The sequence below is a fragment of the Etheostoma cragini genome, chromosome 9 (genome assembly GCF_013103735.1).
Source record: "Etheostoma cragini isolate CJK2018 chromosome 9, CSU_Ecrag_1.0, whole genome shotgun sequence".
NCBI lineage: Eukaryota > Metazoa > Chordata > Actinopteri > Perciformes > Percidae > Etheostoma > Etheostoma cragini.
The window spans coordinates 4320641-4344531 of record NC_048415.1 but is presented as its reverse complement, the minus strand read 5'-3'; the positions used below and the strand labels follow the sequence as shown (position 1 = coordinate 4344531).

Here is a 23891-nt window from a genome sequence, read left to right as displayed (position 1 = left end):
CACACACACACACACACACAGAGGAAAGCGAGGGGTTGAGCGGTTTGTTAGAAACAATCAACGCAGCGATGCATGCCGTGTGACTAAGTGACTGTAACCCCCCCACACCGACTGGGACTCTGCCTGTTAGTGTGTGGCAACACGAAGATAGCTCATTACCCATTCTGTTCCAATTGAATTTTAACCAGCGTATTTGTTCAAGTGCAAATTCTGACATTTCAATATGCCAACAAAGAAATCCGCTCATTTGAATGTGGCTTGGTTGTTTATTGTTCCCTGAAAACCAAACAGGGGGAAGAGGAAAAGTCTGAAACTTTACTGATAAGTGACCAAGTAGTCTAAGGGAACGCCAGATCTACTTTAACATTTTTTAAATGGCACATGCAATTTCATCCCGTTATCACGGTCATAATGTTAAAATAATAAACTAGGACAATAAGGCCTATTTTATTAGTTAATTTAAGTTTTGGCTCAAATTGACACTTGTCCATTATGAATCAATGAGCTAGCAGTGCAACCAGTGTTTGCTACAGGTCAGATGGCGCCAAATGAAACTGTCCAAAAAAGCAAAACTCCCTCCTCCATGCACAATTTACTGCTGCACCAGTCTCACTAGTAGTTTTAAGATGTTTAGCATCACTAGACCGCCTTTATACAAATTGAAAAAAAAAGGTCTAACTAATGTTACAGACTATATAAACGTAACTCAGAACTCAGGAGTGTATTGTCATGTAGACTGTGTTCAAATCCAGAGGTGTCATAAGTATTCACCTTCATTACTCAGGTAGAGGTGTAGATACTAGGGTATAAAACGACTTCTGTAGAAGATGAAATATTACTTCTTTTTTTTCGATTGCTTAACGACAGCGGGCACAACTGAAGCCACATGTTCAAAACTCTAACTACAGTCACCTGAACTAAACAGTTCACATCAGCTGCAAAACTCCCTCCAAGCAACACAACTCTGAACACATGTCTCAAAACAGGCTCAGTGCAGTCAAACACTATGAACACTCTTCACTAAGATAACACACACGGTCACTCAGAACACAGAGTAAAAAAACTAGCATCCATCATCAATACAGAAAATACAGACTTTTCATCTTAGAAAAATTTGAGCAACTTCACACTAGTTTCTTCAAAGAAAAGATATAGATTTAATAATTTACTCATTTTTACATAAGGTAAACAAGAAGTAATGAAAATCAGCAGTTTGCTTCAATATAGTATTTTGTCTTTAGTAATTTATGGAATTACTGGAAAAAACTAAAGGTGCATAACAGTAACAAAGAATAGTGTGACTGATTCTGCCTCTCTCTAGCATCATGCAGCAAGTTTTCTTCATCACATTGTCTGCATCTGCATCATCTCTAAACACAAATGAATGTGGTCTTTCCATTGCTTCACCGCCATTACTTTTTTGAAAAACAGTAAGTAGTAAAGATAGTGTTTTTCATTTTTTTATAGCTGTGTATGTAACCTTAGACATCTTACATGGACATGTTGGTATCTTTACTTGTTTCTCTCAAACAGTACAGTCTATAATTGTTTCATTCTTATTTTGTGTTTGGTCTCTATATAAATACCGTATATGTTCACTAACTAGTCTAAAACAAGACACCCGCTTAGGCTTCCAGCTAACATTGCAATCAGCAGTGTTTGATAGCCACCAGACTGAAATCTATTCTGTTTTGAATGTGTGGTAAAAAGTGTTGTAAATCCACAATGGTGTGCACGTTGTGGTTAAAGTCGTGGGATAAGTGTGTAGAGTTTTGAAAACTGTGTTCAAGCAATAAAAAACAAACTAGAGTTTGGTCCACATGACCTGCTGCCGTTCAGACTGTAAAGTTTTAGCACATGGGGCTTCAGTTGTGTCCACTGTTGTTTAGCAATTGAAAACAACTCAACCACTCAATCTTTTTATTCCAGAAAAAGTGTAAATGTACTGATTTTAAAACTACTTAAAGTGTAAAAGTAATGTAAGGGGAAGTAAACAATGTCAATATGCTTTTTCAAATTAAACTAGACGGCGAATTTTGGAAACAATTAGCTTGTGGTACTTGGGTGTGAAGAGCTCGCAGCACACTCAAAAGGAGTTGTTTTTGCATCCAACCATTTCTAAAAATTCTTCCAAGTACGGCCAGGGATGTGGAAGGGTTGGCTTGTGTTCCTGGCTACCAACCTCCTCCCTGGTGCTTGGTTGGGACATTTCGCTCGAGTTCTTTTGAGTCTCTGCCATGGACATCTTCGTAGCAGGCTACATATGTCTACTATTTCCTTGCTGGAGTGTGACGTGATGTGTCATGTGCGAGTGCGATGGTAGCTTACACACTAATAGGGTGTCGGAATGGTATATGTTTATACTTCTCATCCAATCACTATCAAATTCCCTTTATCTGGATAGTTTTTTTTGTGTTTTTTGGAACGATGACAAGCCGGAATGAAAACAAGCCGAACTGAAATAGGAGTAACAAGGCCATTTTAGAGTAGAAGTAAAAAGTCTGCTGTAAAATAATTACTCCAGTAAAATATATATACCAAAAATATCTAATTAAGTAAGGTAACAAGGTATGTGTACTTTGTTAATTGACACTTCTGTTCAAATCATAATCCTTCTTTAAAGTGATTAAGGATGGTTTGGTTGAAGGCAGGGATGTAGTACCCAAGTCCGGTCTTGGACTTGAGTCCGACTCAGTGTAATAAGTCACACTCTGAAGTGCTCCATACGTAAATATTTGAATCATGAAAAACTGTTCAAAAGGTAAGTAGTGGTGGAAGAAGTGGTCAGCTCTTCAACTCATGTACAAATGGAAACCTCCAGGCCTGAAAAGTGAAGACAACGTGGAAGTGCCTTTAACCTGCATTCTTTCTTATGGCCAGCAAGGGGCAACCCCACTGGTTGCAAAAGTACGATTATATAGAAGTCTATCAGTAAATCTGCCCACTTCTTACTCAGTAAACACATTCCGAATAAGTTTATTTTCTCAATCCTTAGTTTCAATTCCTCTGTAATACCGCATGTGAATTATAGGCCCACTTAGAGTAAAATAGACAATAAAGCAGAGTATGTAGGATATGTGTATAACTGAAACTGCGCTACTATTGCGCCGAGTATAGTGTCCTCGGGTTCTCAGTCAGATCCACCTTTCGCTCCACCCTACCTCACCCCTCTAAACCAAGTATGATCATACTTCTGGCTCCCAAAAAACAAGATGGCGACGACTATGATTCCAAACTCAAGGTTTCAAAACAGCAGTCTGCTTACCAATAGGTGGTGTCACAGTAGCTACAACCACTTCTTTTACATACACTAGTCACTAGTCACACTAGCAACACCACAATGTAACAAACACCATGTTTCCAAAAATTTACTTTAGAACAAAGTCCAGTATTTGTATCAAAATATACTTAAAGTAAAGAATGTAAAAGTAAAAAAAGAAATTCGGAATAAAGTATAGTATCACATTATTAGATTACATTAATATTGATACATGTGTACATCGCTTTAATGCTGAAAGTGGTACACGTGGGGCCAGCTTTTAACTACTTTATAGACAGTACTGCAGAGCAGCTTGTAAATGCATCCCTGGTTTATCTTAATCCATATTATTACATCATAATTTAATTGTTGATTATATTTAGTTCTCTGAATATGTAAAGTAATTAAATTAGCAAATGTAGTAATGTAGTGGGGTGAAAAGTACAATAATTGCCTTTTAATTTTAGTGTAGTACAAAGTAGAATAAAGAAGTAGAAAATGGAAATACTGTTTGTAATTACTTTCCACCACTGAAACTATGACAGCAGCCATAGTGATTTTAATGAGACATGGACACATTTCCTGATTTCATGAAGTCTTATGGATGTAATAGCTCAAATAAGAAACCCTCTTTACTTCCAGAGTCCCACTTAACTGTTGACAGGCCTGTTCACCTGATGACATCATCATATATAGATTCCTTGTGTTGATCAATATTATTTTCAATGCACAGTTAAGTTCTGTTACATTGTGGATTTTCTCTGTAACAATAATATTGTATGAGCATAAGTACAAGGTTTTTAAGCTGTATCACTTGAAACAATGAAGGCTTGTTATTGACAAAAAAAAGGTTGTTAATAACAAAAGAGGTAATGTTCACTAGACACAAGGACGAGTGATTTTGCGAGTAAATGTTGTCGTTTACTTTTTTGGATGTACCTACCTCCCGGCAAACTGCATTATCCATGTCTTATTCAGTAAGAGATTAACTCAACATGCCAAAATGTTTCCTAACAACCCAAATACAAGGTGGGTATTAGGCGTGGTGGTGTGATTTCTGTTTGTTTTATTTTCCTAGAGACCGTAGAGGGTGGGGAGTGGGAGAGGGTATTTGTTCTTGTTCAGTTTGTGTTTCTCTGTTCTATATGTCTGCATACAAAAAAACAATAAAAAATTCATGTAAAAAAAAAAGTTGCATTACATTTTCTACATTTCACTTGTCGTTTGACACCTTTTTTTTCTTTTTTAACTCCACCAAAACAAAAACTTATCCCAGAAATTAAAACAACTATCTCAATGACTAACGTATCACTGTTCCAGACTTTTATGGCAATGTAAAATCTATACTCCAATCCAAATCAACATCTGAGGAGAAAGAAGGTAAAACATATAACAAGCTACTATACAGTGAGATAGTTTTCACTTGTTTCACGGTATTACACAATTTTGTTTTTCTTAACTTGCCAGTAACTCACAACATCCGACAACATCATTTCCGTTTGCCACAAGTGGCTTCCATTTGCCAACTTTAAAGATACTTTTCATAACATTCTCAATTGTCTGACAAAGTTTACAGTATGAAACTAAGTACAATGGTAAAACTACTGTTTGGCATTTGGTTTCATATGGCACAAAAAGACGTTTTTAATCATCTATTGCACAAGACAAGAAAAGAAAGTTCCTAAAAAACAAAACAATCAAATTCTCAATAACATGAAGCATCATAACACTGGGCATCGTTTGGAAAGTCTAAAATGACATGTTTTGCTTTTGGCTGTATAACTGTGGTACTGTAGAAATAGTTCCCAACTCCAGCTGTAACTCTAACCAAGACAAACTCAAAGATAGTAATTCTCCTGTTGACTAAAATCTCTAAATTTAAGAAAAACAAAAGAAATAAAGACAGGAAGAGATTTTCTTGCAGTCAAGGAGGTTTTAAATTAAACACTGCCAAGCGAGAGAGACATCCAAAGTATTAACACAGACGTGCACATATAAGACACCAGATAATATGAATTTCATTCATGCTTTACTATACTTTAGTAACTATGTACTATACTATAAAGACAAGACTACTAGAACCCTAATTTAATTCCGGCACTTCAGATGGCACAAGATACACCAAAGGAGAAGAGAAGCAATGTCTACCTAAGAGATACACAGAGACTGAACTGAGTAAAGGGTGAGGTAGTTGGGGTAGTTGGAGGGAAAGAGATGTACAAGAAGAACAGTACGAAGAAACGTTACATATAACTCACCAGTCGCAGGAAGAGACATCAGGTAACAGTTCCATTCACTGTAAACCAGGAACTGATCTGCAAGCCAGACACAATGCACTTTAATGACATGTAATTATGAATGATTTCATAATCTTAACTTCAAGAAGGACTGCCACTTATAAACAACATCAGAACCTAACATGATTTCACTCTGTCAGTTTAGGATGTAACGCATATAACCAATTACAGTTGCTTTGACTACATCTCAGGTGAGCTTTATAAATGACCTGCTATATGCAGCAGCATCATATGCATTATCATATTCTTTTTTTTTTTCTTAGTCAAGAAGTTACGGCTGAGTTCCATTCACACAAATAGAAATGTAGTGTTCCACATTGCCAGACCTGTAAAAATCCAGGGCAGCAGTCTGCCCAGGTGTCACTCAGGTAATAATCCAGCAGATTCATGCAGGTAAACGCTAAGTGTCCTTAAGCAGTCAGGTGCTCTACTCCAAGATGTCCATGCAGAGGAACAGAGGATGAAAACAGCCAGTATCCCTCGTAATCCTTCAGCAACAATGATCCCTGCAGAATATGTTCTTCTCCTCCTCTGCAGCTTCATCTCTTCTCGAGATTACCTTTACGGGGGTGTTGCACTTCTTGAACGTACCGGAGCCAGACACACCTGCAACAAGACAACAGGTAAGAGGAGATCAGCAGCATTCAGTGCCGGTGAAGACATTCTTTCATCACTGTTCTCTCCTCAGCATCGACAACTGTCTGTTCCTCGGAGTGTCTCTGCCAAGAGTAACCGGGCACAGCCGTCCTGTTTTACCGCTCTTTGCCAAACACACAAACGCACACACGCACATACACAGAGGAGAGTGTTGTGTTGTGTTTTTTTTTTTTTTTCCAGGAGCCGAGCTAACCCTGAGCCGGGGCCCGGTCTGCCTTTGAGATGCTCTCTAGCCCACAAACACAAGACGGCTTTCATTATCTTGCCCGTCGCAGCGCAAGGCCTAGCTTCTAAAAGCTACTGATTTCTTTCTTCCCTTAGCCCCCTGCACAAAGGGAGGGCATTTTGTAAATTACTTGCTCGTTTCAGACCAACAAAAGGTACTTTCATTGAACCCTCCCTCCCCCCCTGCTCTCTCTCTATCCTCCCGCCATTTGATTTTGCTCAAATTTGATTACAAGGCTTGAAAAAGGAGGGGAAGAAAAGAGAAGAGGAAATAAGAAAGCCCCACAGATGGCGTGTTCATTCAGTGCTGTGAATGGCTTTATATGGGCCGCCTTTATACATGTGGCAATCCAAAGAAGCTTCAGTCGCTTTGCTAAAAAAAGAACTTGACAAAATTATTGGTTTGGCGGCTTTACACGACTGACACGGGGAAATCTGAGAAAGAAAAGACTGCCTTCTCTTTCTTCCGCTCTCCTTGTCTCTGCACCTCACACTCTCTGAATCGTACACCTTAATCAAAACAAACTTAATAAGATGTTTGAGTGGGAGAGAAACCATGTATTTGCTTGCATGTCTGTTGTCATATTAGCAACTGCCCTTGCTCTATTCTAGGCCACGTTACATGACGACAAAGTCACACATTCAGCAGAATGATTAAATGAAACACACTGACCACTAGATTTGATAATTCACACACATCCACTTGAAATGAAAACACACACACACACACACACACAGACAGACAAAGCGCAGCCCGTTCTGTTCTCTCACAGGCTATAATTCTGTTTCCACAATGGACCACTCACTCTGCACTTGTTTTCCTCAGGAGGATAATTATAGGTATGTAGTCACACATAAAGCTTTAGAGCTCTCTTGCTGTCTCACTAACAGACACTTATTTGCAGCAGAAGGGTAGCTAGTGCAGAGTGAACTATGACTTTTTATCCCATTACCAGATGATCAAACACTACAGAGTGTAGGATGAAGTGATGGTCTGAGAGCTGGCACGGCCACTCTGGGCAAGAGACTAATAGACAGGAGTCAGTTATTTCCTGGATTCACCGGCCAGCCATCAGAGTCCAGGTCGCAGGCTATGTCATTCCATCAGTGTGAAGACATGATAACCATCACTGAGGTCAGGCGGCCAAATCCACATCTTTCAGAAGTAGAAATTCAACCGCTGTCAATCCTTAAATTGTACCCCAGCCTTCTTTATTTTTCCTTCCGTTTGATATAATGATCTGATTCACACACTGTGCAGCTACTGAACTATTCTGTGACTCAGGAAGGAACAAGAGGGACTGTAACAACAAGCCACTTGCAGTGCACAGAGTAAAGGAACGTGAACTTAACATTGTATACTTACACCTGTCTACCATTAGGAATAGGTTCAGTTTATCTGAGCAGGCACTTCAGCATGCTAACATATTAATGGTTTAAAAGGTATGTTTACCAGGTTCACTGTCTTAGCTTTGTGTGTTAGCATTTTAAAATGTGCCAATAAGAAGTAAACACAAAAAAAAGCTGAGGCTGATGGGAATGTCATTATTTGCAGAAATTTGTTCATAAACCAAAGTATTATTTAAAGACAAATTGAAATTTTACCTGACGATGGCACTAAATGAAATGTGAAAGGATCCCCAAAGGTATCACAATCCATCCTGAGGGGGATACTGAATGTGTGTACCAAATATCATGAAAATCCATCCAACAGCTGTGGAGCTGTTGCACATTAGCATAAACACACAGTACAACTGAGTCTTCAGTTGTTGTATTAAGGACAAAGTAATTCATCCTGAGGGGAACATAAATGTCTGTACCAAACGTAATCTTCATCCACTTTGGTTCAGACATTTCAGTCTGAACCAAAGTGGGGGACTCAAAAACAGATCGACCAACATTGCCCTGTTACTAGCATGTGTAAAAAAAAATAGTGATGCTGGAAAATGTAAAGTAGTTCCCAAGGCGCAATTTGCCGATTAGACCGGGCGAACAGATAACATGACTGTTCCTAATTTTGTGGCACTAAGTTGCACCTCAAGCTACAAGGAGACATCTTAAAATCCCAAAACTCGTCAAATTAATGCATTGACAGAAGGCAGATGGAAAACTACAAAAAAGGCTAGTGAGTCATAATTTTTCTTCTTAAGTTGCTTTAGTGATAAAACTGATGTTTTTAGATCCACCCTCGAAAGTAAATAAATGTGTATCAAGAGACACTCTTGAAGAGTAGTCCTCATATGGAAGTAAAAAAAAAAAAAAAAGGTCTATATCTACAAATGAAGAGTGAACTGTGTGTAAAATCAGTCCATGGCCCCCTTAACCAACCACCTCCTCTGACGAGACCAAAATTAATAATAAATGTTTAATTTGATAAGTAATGTTTCTGTGGCTATAGCCTAAAATCGGTTTTAAGCATTGTTGTCCAAAAACTTAAAAATGCTTAAAAGGGCCTTGTTTTGCTTGACAAATCCCACCATTATAATGAGAAGGCATCATTCAAGAGATGAAAATTTGTCAGGACATCTCATACTCTTGCTGTGAAAAGTATTAACCTGGTAAATCTGGTGCAAGAAAATGTGTTCAGTAGAGATGTGAATCTTCACTGGCCTCACGATTCAATTTGATAACGATAGATTACGATAAATATCCCAATGCGCCACCTCCTCAAATTCATTATATATTGTTACACAAGGTTTTCATTAACAAACTGTTCTAAAAAAAAAAAAAAAAAAAAAGGGAACTTTCTGAATGTAGTGGAGTCTGAACATAGACAACAGACAAACGGCAAAAGCAGCACCTGCAAAATTAACAAGTAACATCAGTAGGCAAGAATTGATTATTGTCCGTCACTGCATTGTCTGCAATGATTAATTTCAACAACCCTAGTGTTCAACATACATTTATTTGAGAAGTTTGACCAAAAGTCACCAGAAAGGGCTGATTTTAGTCCAAATTTAGCAAAAGAATATTCAGGCTTCATTGTACAGCCTATCTTTGAGATGCTCTCTAGCCCACAAACACAAGATGACTTTGAAAAAGGTGAAACATTTTGGGGGTGCAATTCAAGAATGACAGCCCTGTTCTGGTTTAAAATGCTGGATTAAACACATGAGTGTGTGCCACATAATATACAGCTTTAGTAAGCCTTTTTTTTTTAAACATTGTCTATGTACACTTTGAAGGTGGACATTTAACAGTTGATAAAACTCCTGAAGTTATTGCAGTCACTGAAATTGAGATATGTGAGAAAAATAGAAGGCACCTGAACTTCTCTGGGGGTAAAACAGCTTGGAGAATTGAAATTATCCACTGAGGAATATTGTTTTAATACAACAATAAGCCTGGGCTGCACACACTGAACAGAGATATGAGGCTGTAAAACGCTGACAGGCCTGTACAGCAGCTCTCATAGCTTCCATATCTACCACTAGAGATACAGTATTAGTACTACCAGCCATCAGCACCAACTGACCCACATTACATTTCCCCTCCAACCTGCCCAAAGGAGGCTCACCACAGCACAGTATGAACAAACTTTCCCCGAGATGCGGTTTTTAAATTATTATTTTTTTTATTCCAAATGTGGACACTTTGATTTCATTATTACTGATAAGGGCAAAGATTCTCTTAGTGGTCAGAGAACATTCATAATCAGCAGTTAGGTCTCCATCCGCAAACCAGAAGTAATTATTGTCTCAAGATAAAAATGGAAAGCGGGAGTGATTTTTTTTTTTTATAGGAGAAAATAAACTAGAGATAGAAATGACCTTAATATTATTTCTCTCTCTGGGTGTTTCCAATAAGAATATTCCATCGGAGGGTTTGATAAAAGGATTATGCAGCAGGCTATTCGCGCCTGGAGTCAAATCTGGATATGGAAGGAGAGCTGTTTGATTGAATAATTCTTGTTTCCTTTCTGCCAGGCTAGCAGTCCTTTTTGGAAAAGTAAAAAATCAGCATTATGCCAGATTTACAAATGTGCTCTGACCATCTGTAAAAGTCAGTGTGCCTCTACTGCATGTCTGACTACCAGCACACCTGTCTGTCTGCATGTTTGACTGTCTGGGAAGACAACCACACACTGTGGTGCCAAACAAAACAAACATTTCTTGTGTACTTCTGGTTTGTTACATAATGTCTAGTCTGGATAAACGGAAGTACATTTCCAGGATAAAGTCTGACATGGATGTCTGCTCTGATGTCTGTGTTGTTGCCGTTCGCTATGTGAAACAACAACAACCTTCAAGCTAGCAAGCTACATGCTGAAAATGTGGATGGTCTAATAAGGCATGCCTGCTTGGTTATTTCAGTGAATATTTGTAAAGACTTACAAAGAATAGGTTCCCAGCAAATATTTTTGGGGGACCAATTGGTGGGGATTGCTGGCATGCACTGGTAAGAGCAAATTCTTCAAGTCTCCAGCTAATTTAAATAGCTCATGTACTGTATTGTGTGAACAGTTAACTTCAGTTAACATTGTATTCTTATTTTGCGGAATGCAATGAGGTGTTGAAAATGATAAACAATTGCCAAAATACAGAAAAACTGGTAAAATATCTTGTAGTCTTATCTTTGTGTTTATGTGCAGGGTTGCAAACGCATTAAAATCTAATTATAATATTCTTGAAACATGTAGCATGATTAACTGTTTGTAATATACAATACCAATACTTTTGTAATGTTTACTGTTTTAAAGTGTTTTGGTAAAAGTAAAATGTATAGAGTACATAGTCTACCACTACAATTAAAAAATGTTCAAGGTCAAAAAAATAAAAGGTCAAACAATCCATAAAAAAAAAAGAACATTTTGGTTAGCCGTTGTTAGGATAGGTTGGTGGGTCTGGCATGGAAAATATAACAAAAATCTAATCCTATTAATAGATGAATTTTGATTCAAACTGTTAAAATAACAAAGCAATGTTCATCTTCTGTTATCAGGCATCATCAGCTGGCAGAGCACGCTGCCGTTTAGGCGTTTGACCTCAGAGTTTAGTTATCATAACAGGGTGGTGACCTCACGACCTGCAGTCATTGCTGCTGCCTCCTCCAATCAGCCCTCCACAGCTCAGATAAAGCCCTCTGGGGGAAAAACAGGCTGCTGCAGTAGAGGTGACATTAGATTGTGTGTGTGTGTGTGTGTGTGTGTGTGTGTGTGTGTGTGTGTGTGTGTGTGTGTGAGAGAGAGAAAAAGTATGAGTGTGTGAGTGTGTGCGTGTGTGCATGTATGCATGCGCATTCGTGTGTGAGAGACTGTGTGTGTGTGTGTTTAGGATTAACTTTTTGGTTTAGGGTTGAGATAAGAATTAAGATGAAGTCCAGGGGAGGAATGGGGTTAAAATGTTTGGCAGTTTGACTTAGGTTTAGGTTAAATGGTTAGCACAGTAGCCGACAGTTTGCATGAGATCAGGCAGAATTGTCACCTCGGTGGAGTAGGCAGATTCAAAGGTCGGTTCTCAAGCAAAGAGAGAGTGGTACGAGGGTTTGCCATTGACATTTTGGGGTTTATATAATTACATTCCAATAGATTTATCATCATTTATTCTAACAGGGTCCAAATGCCACTCCAATCAATTTGAATGAATCTCTAGCCCAAACATGAGTCTGTTAAGGACTTAAATAAGCTACTTTTGGGGAAATTAATTGGCCTTTAATTGAAAATAGCTGGTAGAGCTATGAGAAAAAATGAGGCGGGTAGGGGGGGATGACATGAAACAAACATCCTAGGATAATTCTGGATTCGAACCAGAAGTCTGGAGACTTTGACAACAGGTTGCTAGGACCTTTTGGAGGTGTCCAGAGAGGGGCATATTGTAATCGAAGATGTGATGCAGTGACTTTCTAAATCTTAAGGCCAAAGAAACCTAAAAGGCCAATGAATATATTGTATGCTACAAAATTGACTTTTGTTTACATAATACATTAGAGGTAAATAAGTTAGATCTTGAACACGTGAAACTGAATGCCATGACGTTTTTCATTTGAGTGATTTTCACAAATTTAAAAAACTTAAATATCCCATTTTTGAAAGGCTGCTGTTTTATCGCAGTATATTTGTTTTGTATACAGACAAGGGGAACAGCATCTAATCACTGTATTTATGGTCCAAGCGTCTTCAGTGTGTGTTTCCTCCGAAATTTCCCATGTCACATTCACACATAACATAGTCTCACTTTGCCGGACCTTCCTCCACAGCGCTGTGAAGTGGAGGACGGTCTGGCTCGTCCACACAGCCTTCCAGGATGAAAGAAAAACATGCTCTGGTCTATTGGCATTTCTTTAAACCAATCACATTTGTCTTGGGTGTTGCTAAGCTCTGCACGGAGCCTCTGCTAAACAGCCTCGGGAAGGAACTTGTTTAGGGGGATCATGTGTACGTTAAAAAGTTGTTAGTGAGAGAGTGTTAGTCGTGTGAGAGATAAGATAATAGATAATTAAGATAATTTGTTTATTAGTCCCCAATGGGGAAATTACTGCACTACACTCTGTGTACACACTTTTTGTTAGTACTCACACACAGGCCTGAAATACACACACATGCTCAGGACCTATACATGCACTATACATGGAGAGATGTCAGAGTGAGTGGGCTGCCAGCTGAACCAGCGCCCTGAGCGGTCGGGGGGGTACGGTGCCTTGCTCAAGGGCACCTGGCAGTGCCCAGGAGGTGAACTGGCATCTCTCCAGCCACCAATCCACGCTCCCAACTTTTTGGGTCCATACGGGGATTTGAACCAGTGACCCTCCGGTTCCCAACCCAACTCCCTATGGACTGAGGTACTACCACCCCCCAAACAGAGAAAACCTGAGAAAACCTGAGAAAACTCAGATAGGACAGATATTCTAGCTAGCTGTGTCAATTTACCATACCGAGATCTGTGGAGAAGTTAACCATCATCCTCATAAATCCACTGGAGATTAAAATTCCAAAACAAAGAAAGCGAAAGGAAACAGTAAAAAGAAATGCATCCGGCGGAATTTCCTGTGGCACTGGAGCAATTGCGGAAGTGGCACGTCAAGGACAAAAACTACACATAGCCTAACTTACAAGTGGCTCCCCTAGAATGGAGATTAGCCTTCGATGGTCTATCACATCATCCTGTCTATCTGAGACCAGACCACTATCAGCACACAGAGGTGTAACATCAATCAGGCTCTGATTTCTTTCATCACTCAGGAATTATTGAGTATTATTTCAAGACAGGGCTTTAAGATAGGAATGAATCCAATAAAATTAAAAGACAATTAGGGCTTCATTAAATTTATTAAAAGACTTGGAATCAACAGCGGTGAAAGCAGCAACCATTATTTTGACTGACAGATGGATAAATAACATGCCATGATTTAACCTATTTAGATACAAATAAAATATATGGTGCAGTTTAATTTGGACTCATTGATCCAGAATTTTAGACACTTTGGTGAACATGAAGCAAAAGTAGCAAGTATTTAATCTTGTTTGGAGGAACTGTGGCATCCAGAGGGTGAAGTTACCACCACCCTCCCTATGTCCTTTTGTTCAGTGATTCAGTGTTAGCTATAAAAAAAAAAAGAAAAAAAAAAAAAAAGAAAAGCATCCACATATGATCTTGAATAAGCTGGCTATACAAAACCATACATGGATGCGTAATTGAAAACTACAATACCAGTACCATTAAAAACAAATGTTGTACTTATTTCAATACCCATCATGTGAATGGAAGTTTCTCAGCAGGCTAAACTGCCAACTCAGTCAAATATGCCGCGCTGGACTTCACCACACCACATACTGTATGGGTTGTAGCTGCTGAGGAAGTCGGCCAATCACATGTTACATTGAAACGAAGAACGGGGTTATTGGCTGCGAGTCATTTTTTTCTATATCTAGGCACCAAAAGGATTTAATACAGGTATCAGTTCCCTGGACAGGTTTTGATACTACTTGGTACTGGGTTATTTAGTGATACCCTGCCTTAGTGTTGTGGGTCACACAGAAATACCTGTAAGACGTCGTCCAGTAACTACAACTGTACAGTTAGAGCTCAAATTTAAACATTATTTAGTGACAGATGCCAATCAGATTTGACAAATTTAGACATTATGATTTGTGACATTATGAAATTTTCAAAACAAAAGGAACTATTTTGAGAAAAATACAGCATTGCATGATGTAATCAGGCAACAAAACCAATGCTTTCCTTTTGATTTATTACGTTAAATGTTAAGGATTTTAGTGAGTAATAAGTAATACGTTCTTGAATGATGATGTGCTGTTCATGCCTGCATGGTCAAATACAAAATCTATTCTTAGTTGAATAATTTGCACATAATCTAGGGGGAGGAAGATTTGACTAAGTCAACTAACACTGGTGTCAGCAATTTTAAGGCTGCTCAATGCTCAGGCAAAATACAGTCAGGAGCCCTTGAGTGGTTCCAGATATTTCAAATTAAGTAGAGAGAAGTAGATCTTAGTCCTTTCTCACTAACAACATACAATATATAAAAATACTGCTTTTCATCTTCCGTCTCCCATCAGAATTTTTTAGCAAACAATTTGGAATCATAATTGTAACTTCTGCAGACGACCTGCCATTCATATAGGACTGTTTTATACAAATGCCTCTAATACATGTTAATATAAAAAAGGTATTGAGATTTTTCTTTTCCATGTGGATGTGAAAATACATTTTCCAGGGAATCAAAAAACAGTTGGCCTACTTGATGAAACCTCATCTTTAATAAATCAATAGAAACTGTTATACTTGAAAGTAATTTGTTTGAATAACGAGACCTGCTAAATGGCTAAACGTATCTAACCGGAATGATGAGTATCTTAGTGATCTAGATTTTGACAAAATATTTAGTTGGATCAGAAAAAAGCATTTAAATAAGCTCCAGAATGAAAACAATTCTCTAGTAAACACGTTAAAGGTGGTAAACAAAGTATGAGCATGCGTCAAAAAGCTATGTGAATATACACAAAGGTATCGTGTCAAAAAGACAACAGGAGGACCACTCCTATTGGTGGAAATAAGTCGTTCTCATGAAGTCACTCCCGACAATGATTGGTCAGAGAAGAAATAATCCATTGACAAGAGGTCACAGCACCATCCATCAACACTTGAGAGTAAAGTAGCACCCAGCTCAAACTTAACCAGCAGGACACAGTTAAAGGCTTTCATTACCTCCTTTACTCAATTTATTTAAATAAATCAAATTCAAAATCTCAAAGAGAAAGTGTTTCATAACAGAAGATGACAGCTTCACCCAACTGCACACAACGGCCATCTCAAAAACTTCTGATCAACTAACAAAACTTTTATCATCAAATAAATGTTTTCCACAAGGAACGGAGACAACAGTGTAAAGCTCACTGGCATATCAAAGCATGCAGGTCACCTCGGTCCACGTACAGTTCAGCCTCCTCAGTGCACAATGCAAATGCTAAGTCCTGCTGCAACTCACAAAACAATCAAATGCAGCCCTGCATGGATCCAAACTTCCTATCCTTCATCTTCATCTCCTCCAGGCTGCCTCAGTTTACCTCTTGAGTGGGGGGGAAACCTCTCTGTCCCTAAAGTATCTTATTGTTTTCTTAATCACTCCTTAAAATCATAAACAATCTCACAACTTTTTTTTCTTAATTCAGCTCTCTCTGTTTATGCAGCTCCCAGAAGGCATTGCCTTTCAGACTCTCCCTCAACGGCGGCAAAGATGTCAGGAAAACAAATAACGGCGGGAAACAAAACAATACAAAGTCTCCTGAAATACCTTGTGGATGCCCAGAGGAAGGCGCTGGACAGACAGATGAGCAGATAGGTTTCCTCTGTCCTCTCTCAGGCTGCCTCTTCTCTCGGCGTGCTGTGGAGAGTGACTGCTCACAGCCCGCCTGGCATATCTAATTAGAGCCAGGCTGTTGCCACTATCGGGCTGAGGATCTACCTCTCCAATCTCTCCTGACTCAATCTTCCCCATCTCTGATTTTCTTTTATATTTATGCTGGAATATTTAATTGTAGACAAAAGGTTACTCTGGGCTCTATTCATCGCACACAGGCAGAATAATCTCCTTTAAAAGGCTTGACATTTCAGGCTTTTCAAAAGGGGCTGAAAAAATTATATCCCCGCTTTTGTTAATCAATGAAGTAGAACTCCCCCGAACAAAAGAATTAAATTGCTTGGTTGGGTTAATAAAACACACAGAAATAGCTGCTTCCTGTGGGCTTTTGTGCTTGCCACTGGCTCACCCCATATGCAACCAGCACTGTAATTCCATATGATTTGGGGGCAAAACTCTCATTTCTCCACACAGTTGGCTTTTTAAATCCTATTCAATGAGTAGTCTGTGAGGCTGGCTGATTGGGACCTCTTGCTTCAGCCTGGCTGCCTGGCTAGCAGAACAGGCTCTCTCCATTCAAATATGACTTTCAATAAAAAGAGACAGCGGGTCCACTACAATTTACAATTTCTATACTGCCCCTGCTTTTGAAAAACATTGTAATTATGTAAATGATAGGGGCAATAATTGGGCCCTTCACTGTCCTATTGTGTTAGCTGCTTTCCTGTGTTTCGTTCCAATGGTAGAAGAGACACAGCAGGACACGTTAGGGTTTAAATTGCTCCTCACAAACAGCCTGCAGATGTTCAAAGCATCTTCTGTCCTATAACTAGCCATCACCCTGAGCCAGGGAGCCTCCATATACAGCACAGTAGAAGCAGACTCTGGTTTAGCTATGGGAGAGCTGCATGTCACTGCAGCATACAGCTGTTGTTTATTCAGAGGCCTGCTTGTATGAGAGACACTCCATTGTAATCTCCCCACTGTTTTACTTGTGAACACTACCGGGGTTGGTGTTGTATTAAGAAGCAACAAATTGATAATTCACTTTTTAAGTCATTCATCAAGCAAAAACAAACATTTACAGGTTCAAAGTTCTCAATTGGCTTGGTTTGTTGTTTTTGTCTTTTTAACATCACTGTAAACTAAATATTTATGGGTTTTTGACTTTTGGTAAGACAAAATTAACCAATAGGAAGATGTCATCTTGAGCTCCGGCAAATAGTAATGGATATTTATGGACCGTTTTTTAAAGATTTTTGGGAAGAATCAACAGATTAATCAAATGAAAATAGTTATTTATCACAGCCTTGTATACTGTAGCTGCATGCATGTGGAAAACAATAGAAGATGGTAATTAAATGTTTGTGAACTGTAAAATATGGTTAAACTAAATTAACACTTGTAAACTGAGAGATGAAAACTGTAATCATGAAATAACTCATTACTGTGGTAAAATATTTGGCCAAACAGACTTCAGTCACAGGGTCCTGTACAAAGAGCCAACTCACTTAGTAAATGGCATTCATTAGATTGCATTAAATCTGGGTTTATAGGAAGAAAGAATAAGGCTGATAAAGCCGTTATACTTAGGGAAATATATTACAGCTCTGATGTCCAAACATCTATGATGTAATGCCCAAGAGAAGCCAGACATTGCCTGGGACATTAAGCAGTATATGGCTTCACTACAAATGCATCTAATCATCTTCAACATTTATATTTCTCATTTTAAAATGCAGTGATTTCTGCGCAGTTTCCCTTCTGATCAGTTAGATCATGCATCATGTAACATTTAAAAGAGGATATTAAAGCTATCATCTGGGAAGTACTTTGAATGGCTAATTTGAATAAAATTCAAAAAATGTTCTACTAAAATCATTGTGGACACTTTCTCCAAAATTCAGGGGCTGTGGTTGACTGGTTTAATTTTGTTATAAAGTAGGTGATTGTTTCATTACACACCAACTTTGGGCCACAGAGTGTGACAGTCAAAACCTTTCCTCAGTTTTTTTTTTTTCCAGACACATCAGCATAACATTTTCACACAAAACAATATTTCCAGTAAGCATAAAGGTGAGAAAGTCAATATCAATTGATATTTTTTATGTTTTGTGGAGAAAAAAAGCTGATAAACAGCCAAACAGGTAAAATCCCCTAAATCAGCAGACACTCACCTGAACAACCATTGAAGCAACAGATTCACAGCAGAGGGATGTGAGTCTGTGTATTCCCTGCAGCTCCTCTCTTCTTCACGGGGCCCCTAAGGAGACTTCAGCCAAAAAAAAAAAAAAAAGTTTAGTTTCATGTGCTTACATGAAAGTTTTGTGTAATTTCAAACAGTCGTTTACTTTCAAATTGTATTGACCTTCAGGTCAGTTAGGACCATAGACTGTATATTAATGGACAGCACACGTGTGATGTCATCCATTCATTTGGGGAGATCTGCTGTTGTTAAGTTTGCCATTTTGGTTGTGGATGTGACGATTTAGACAAGAGGGAGGGGTGACGTTACACAGTTTCACTGGCAATCACATTGGCAGTAGCTTAAGGAGTTGGGTTGGGAACCTGAGGGTTGCTGGGGTATGAAGCAAAGAACAGAGTGTGGACTGGTAGCTGGCGAGATGCCAGTTCACCTCCTTGGCACTGCCAAGGTGCTCCACTCACTCTGACATCTCTCCATTAATACCTCCACATGTATAGGACCTGAATATGTGTGTGTATTTCAGGCTTGTGTGTAGTGGTTAATAAAGTGTAAATTTTGATTTCCCCAAAGGGGATCAATAAAGAGAATACATTATCATATAGCCATACCCTAAAACACCCCCTTAATCGCCAATTTTAAAATCAACAAGACCATAATTCAAGATTGTAAGTCGATAAAAGACTTAAAACCAGCTACAACGTGACTAAGTGATTGTATATGAAAATAGATGCCGAAAGTTCATGGGGCATCAACATTGTTTTGAGACTGATTTCTTTTATTTTCTGTCTTGGATAATTACTTCATTACCCACAATTCTGAATCATCCCACAATCTCACAGAGATGCCTCTGATTGGTGAAACTCCTGCTTGTGAGGAGGAGGAGCGGTTGGTACCCAATCTGTGCTGCCAGCAAGATCCGTTATGCACAGGTTGAGGATTTATTACACTGCATGAATCACGGTCTGTTCTATGCTTCTGCGCTTAGCCTCCACCTGGAAGCTAACTGCTAATTCAGCCAACCGCTTGATTAAGTCTAAAATAATGTAAACTCAAACTAAACACTGGGGAAGCAGGCTACAGCTCACATAACAGCGGTTATATATTCAAATGGTTATTTTCAGGTTTTATTTTAAGGACCTTTTAAAGTTAATACATGCTGTCTAGCTGTATGTAAGCCAAATTAGCTGTTAGCTAAACAAATATTAACTTTATTCAGTGGTTTATGGGATGAGTAGTTCCTTCGCGCGCTAATGAAATTATGTAAACAGTCTTGTACCTTTGACTTTTTGGACTTTTGGTTTGTTTTCACTGAAAATGAAAGGCATGGTCAAAAACTCAAGATTTTTCCAAACGTCAATGGGAGAAACAAATGGGAAATTTTCTTCCGGAACCCAAGGTCTCTTGTTGAGCTCTATGGTTTGGACCAGTAGCTTACTGTAGACACATCCAGTATACAATATGGCTGTGTAACTAACATGGCTAAGTCCTTTCAAAGTGCTACACAAAATTATAGCATTTGTATATCCTGTAACCAGTGTTTCACACAAGTTACATTGCTAAATTACTTGCTACTATTGTTTCCTATTTATTCCAGTTGTCTTGGCTACATGCAGTGCAGTTTAAATGCTCATAATAGCTAGAACATTTTAAGCGCAAACATTAGCTATACTGCAAGCTAACAAAACTGAGCTGCAATTCCAGCTCAACACGGAATGGTTGTGTGCTTTTTTTATGGTTGTAGCACAGTAAGCTAATGCTAACTAGCCACCATAAAAATGTTTACAGCTAAAGTGCACACAAGCATGGACTATTTTCAAAATTTTATTGGCTTATACATTACATACAATAGACAACCACAACATATAGTCTAGAGACAATAAAACAATGATTAAATATGAATAATTACAGAATATATCAATCCCTTCAATCACGTTGTCCTACGTTTGTGTCTCTAGCAGGGAATTCCAAGTAAAAGGTAAGTTAGTCCAAAAAAAAATGGGTGCCAAACCCAATTAAAAACCTTGAGTGGCTCATGTAATGCAGCTTCTTGAGCTTCAAAAGCTCAAAGACATCCACAACCCAGCGCCTCCGTGTAGAACGGGTAGCTGACAAGCAATTACAGGAAATGTGTTTTTATGCTGGTTTGCATGAGCTAACAGTTTACTAACAGCAGCATTTAGCTTGGCCAAATAGAAAGCTTCTCTTTCTACATCAATGATAGAAACTCACAACTTAGCCAACTTCAGTTATATCTTTCATGGTAACATCATTGAAATAAAGGAATTCAAATTAACTTTCCATTACCGCCAAAAAGTTGAACGTCCAACTTCTATTCTATTCTATTCTATTCTAGCGTTTAGCTCTCAGTAGTATTCGTATGGAGCACTAGCTAGCGATCAAACGCCTGAAGGCAAGTGAGGGGCTTAAATAGAGTTGTAGGCGGGGCTGGTCGTTCAAATCTGCCAATTAGACCGTTTGACAGATTGACCCTGACCGGGCGAGGGACATAGGGGGAGGAAGAGGGACATAGGGGGAGGAAGAGGAACATAGGGGGAGGAAGAGGAACATAGGGGGAGGAAGAGGAACTACCGGCTCTGGCCATTCCAACGCTTTACGACAGTTCTCCGCAATTTACGGCACAAACACATGCACGCTTGCTTGAGTGACGAAACATGAGAGGTCAAAAGTTATGATACTGATCTTCAGCAGAAACGGAACATAACACAAAGACATGGTAGGTGGGACTTGGTATTTACTGACTGTAACAGTCTGACAACGATTGCATGATCGGGAGTATGCCGAAAGGTTATTGAACGTTACTTCTAAACGGCTAAGCTAATGCTAGCTAGCTGTACTCGACTCTGCATAACCCAACACGACCGGCGTCACGACGTGACCAGACCTACAAAACATTTACTTGACAGTATTGATTAGCCCGCTAACCGACGTCAGTATGGTAAGAGATCATCTATCGTGGTTTGAAATAATCGTAGCTGACGTTACATGCTTAGGCTTCTCAATATACGGCAGCTTGGTCATGTGCCATCTGTTTACACTGCAGGTTGTTAATTTAGTTGGTGCTGGTGATTATCTGTGTCCTGATGTTTTTCCTGATTTCCATCTCTTTCTCTGTCAACCTCCAGGCCAGTTCCATGGTGGCAGTGGGACTGGCTCTGGCAGCAGCTGGATTTGCAGGTGAGCAAGATAAAATGAGATGGACTTTATTGTCCCAAGAGGAAATTTGCCTCTGACACAACAGTGTCTGCTGAACAAAATCACATCTACATCAGAAAAGTACAGACAGACGAACACACACACAAAATACAACATATAAACAGTGATCAATAAACAAGAAGAAGGGAAGCTAGCTACAGCCTAGGTGGAGATAGTTAAAGGCTTTAATGGACAGTGGGACAAAGGAACGTTGAAATGTTGGAGCCTGCTTAGAGGAACTAGTATGGCAAGTAACTCTCATAAAAGCTAATGTTTCTGTCATGCTGATACATATGTTAATACTTACCTTGACAGAGAATGCGGAAAAGTTATTTCATTTATTATTTAACTTACTTCAGTGTTTTGACCACTCACCTTGAAGCGACCACTAGTTTAAAGTTGACAGACATTGTCTGAAGTGAAGTCCTGAAACCTTAACAATAAAAATATGAAATGCAGTAAGTAAAACAAGTTCCAGAAATCAGATAACTCACCTTTCAGATCACTGCAGGATTTTTATAATGCCTGCAGCAGTTTTTGATATTATTAAAAAAGGGTGAGCAATAATAAAGTATTGAAATGTATTAATATCTATGCAATAGGATTGTTATAATACGGTCACATTGGTTATCATCACACATTTCTTTTGAAACCAATTATTCAAAACAAATTCTAATTCAAATCTAACACAATGAGTGACGTTTTTAACGTTTTAAAAGTTGCCCTGATGTAATGCGAAACAGTGGAGTACAGTTCATTACATGGAACATCAGTTGGAATACTTTTATATCATACCCATGGGTATTGGAATGATATTCTTATCACTGGTATTGACTCTAAACTTATCTCCCAGTCTGAAACTACTAAAGAAATACAGTCAGCATTAGTGCTTGAATAAAAATGAATTGATAAAGACAATCACACAGATATCCATATTAGGTTATATTAATATTTAGCATAAACTTACTGTGCGCTTCCCAATTTATTTGTTTCTCAGGTCGCTATGCCATGCAAGCCATGAAGCAGATGGAGCCTCAGATGAAACTGGCCCTTCAGAGTTTTCCCAAGCCGGTAAGCATGCATACAATAAGTTAACCTCTTAATGAAGGTATACATGCTAGACACCTCTGATCTCTCACTTTATGTTAAATACATGTTTTTCCAAGCAAGGGTCGGTTAGCAGACCCATCGTGTTGAGCTGTGAACTGTACCTTTTTGTTGCAGGCTTTTGGAGGAGGGTACTATCGAGGAGGATTTGATCCAAAGATGACAAAGAGAGAAGCTTCCCTGGTTTTGGGTGTCAGGTAAGTGGACACTCTTTCCACCACCAAGCACTGGTTCTCAATTAAGTCCACCAGTTCCAAGTTACTGTACATCACATAGGTAAAGGAATACTGCACGTTAAACTTGTCTTGTTGTCTGTCACTGTACTCTCCGTTACAGCAGAGATTATTCACACGATAACCATAATAATTCACCGTTGGATCATTGTTCTCTTCCAGTCCCACAGCTAACACGAGTAAGATCAGAGAGGCACATAGAAGACTGATGATCCTGAACCACCCGGATAGAGGTAAGTTCCCCGTCTGTTCTTATAGATTCCTATGGACACTGTAGTGTTAAATTAAAGTTCTCCGGAGACTTATAGAGTAAGTTAACAATGTATCTACAGTACACTGCATTTATTTGCTTTGTTTCAAGTGTTATTTTTCCGGTAAGAGATTACTTATTACCCAGGAGCTAAATGTAAACTTCATTGCGTACCAGAAAAAACAATATAATGGCAAAACTTTTGGACAGGTTTTAGTCAGTTCTAAATATTGTAGGTAATGAGGCGGAATCGTAAAAAATTACTTTTCCAAATTAAAAATAATATATATATACTTTTATTATCCCGCAAGGGAAATTACAATTCTTTCTTTCTTTCACTATGTTGTTAGAATGCACAAAATATAACGTGTCTGTCTGTCTCTCTCTTTCTCTCTCTCTCAGGTGGATCTCCCTATCTAGCAGCGAAGATAAATGAAGCAAAGGATTTAATGGACGCCCAGACAAAGAAATAGAACACGCCAGCTTATCCATGCTGTCTCACTGACTTAAGCGATTTCCAGACTTTTGTAACATTATCAAATAAAACCACACTTCATATAAATTGTTATTGAAGTTCTCCCTCATTATTATGTTGTATTGTAGATTTTGTTTGCTTTTTCAGGAATGT

At 38.7% G+C, this 23891-nt stretch overlaps 1 protein-coding gene and 1 long non-coding RNA gene across 3 annotated transcripts in view; both read left to right on the top strand.

The window, feature by feature from the left end:
* Positions 1-2296, top strand: part of LOC117950054 — a 7033-nt gene extending 4737 nt beyond the window's left edge. The window contains exon 3 of the long non-coding RNA XR_004657802.1: positions 2136-2296. This is a non-coding gene — a long non-coding RNA (uncharacterized LOC117950054). The remainder of the gene's footprint in view (positions 1-2135) is intronic.
* Positions 2297-21040: 18744 nt separating this feature from the next.
* dnajc19 (DnaJ (Hsp40) homolog, subfamily C, member 19) lies at positions 21041-23836 on the top strand. Of its 2 annotated transcripts, none has more exons than XM_034880721.1 (6): positions 21041-21194; positions 21604-21655; positions 22671-22744; positions 22898-22977; positions 23176-23246; positions 23666-23836. In XM_034880721.1, the coding sequence occupies exons 1-6, from the start codon at positions 21192-21194 to the stop codon at positions 23734-23736; spliced, it is 351 nt and encodes a 116-aa protein (XP_034736612.1). In that variant the 5' UTR covers positions 21041-21191; the 3' UTR covers positions 23737-23836. The 2 variants fall into 2 exon arrangements, with proteins under 2 accessions (XP_034736612.1, XP_034736613.1); XM_034880722.1 differs by lacking the exon at positions 21041-21194 and adding an exon at positions 21394-21416.
* Positions 23837-23891: the final 55 nt, after the last annotated feature.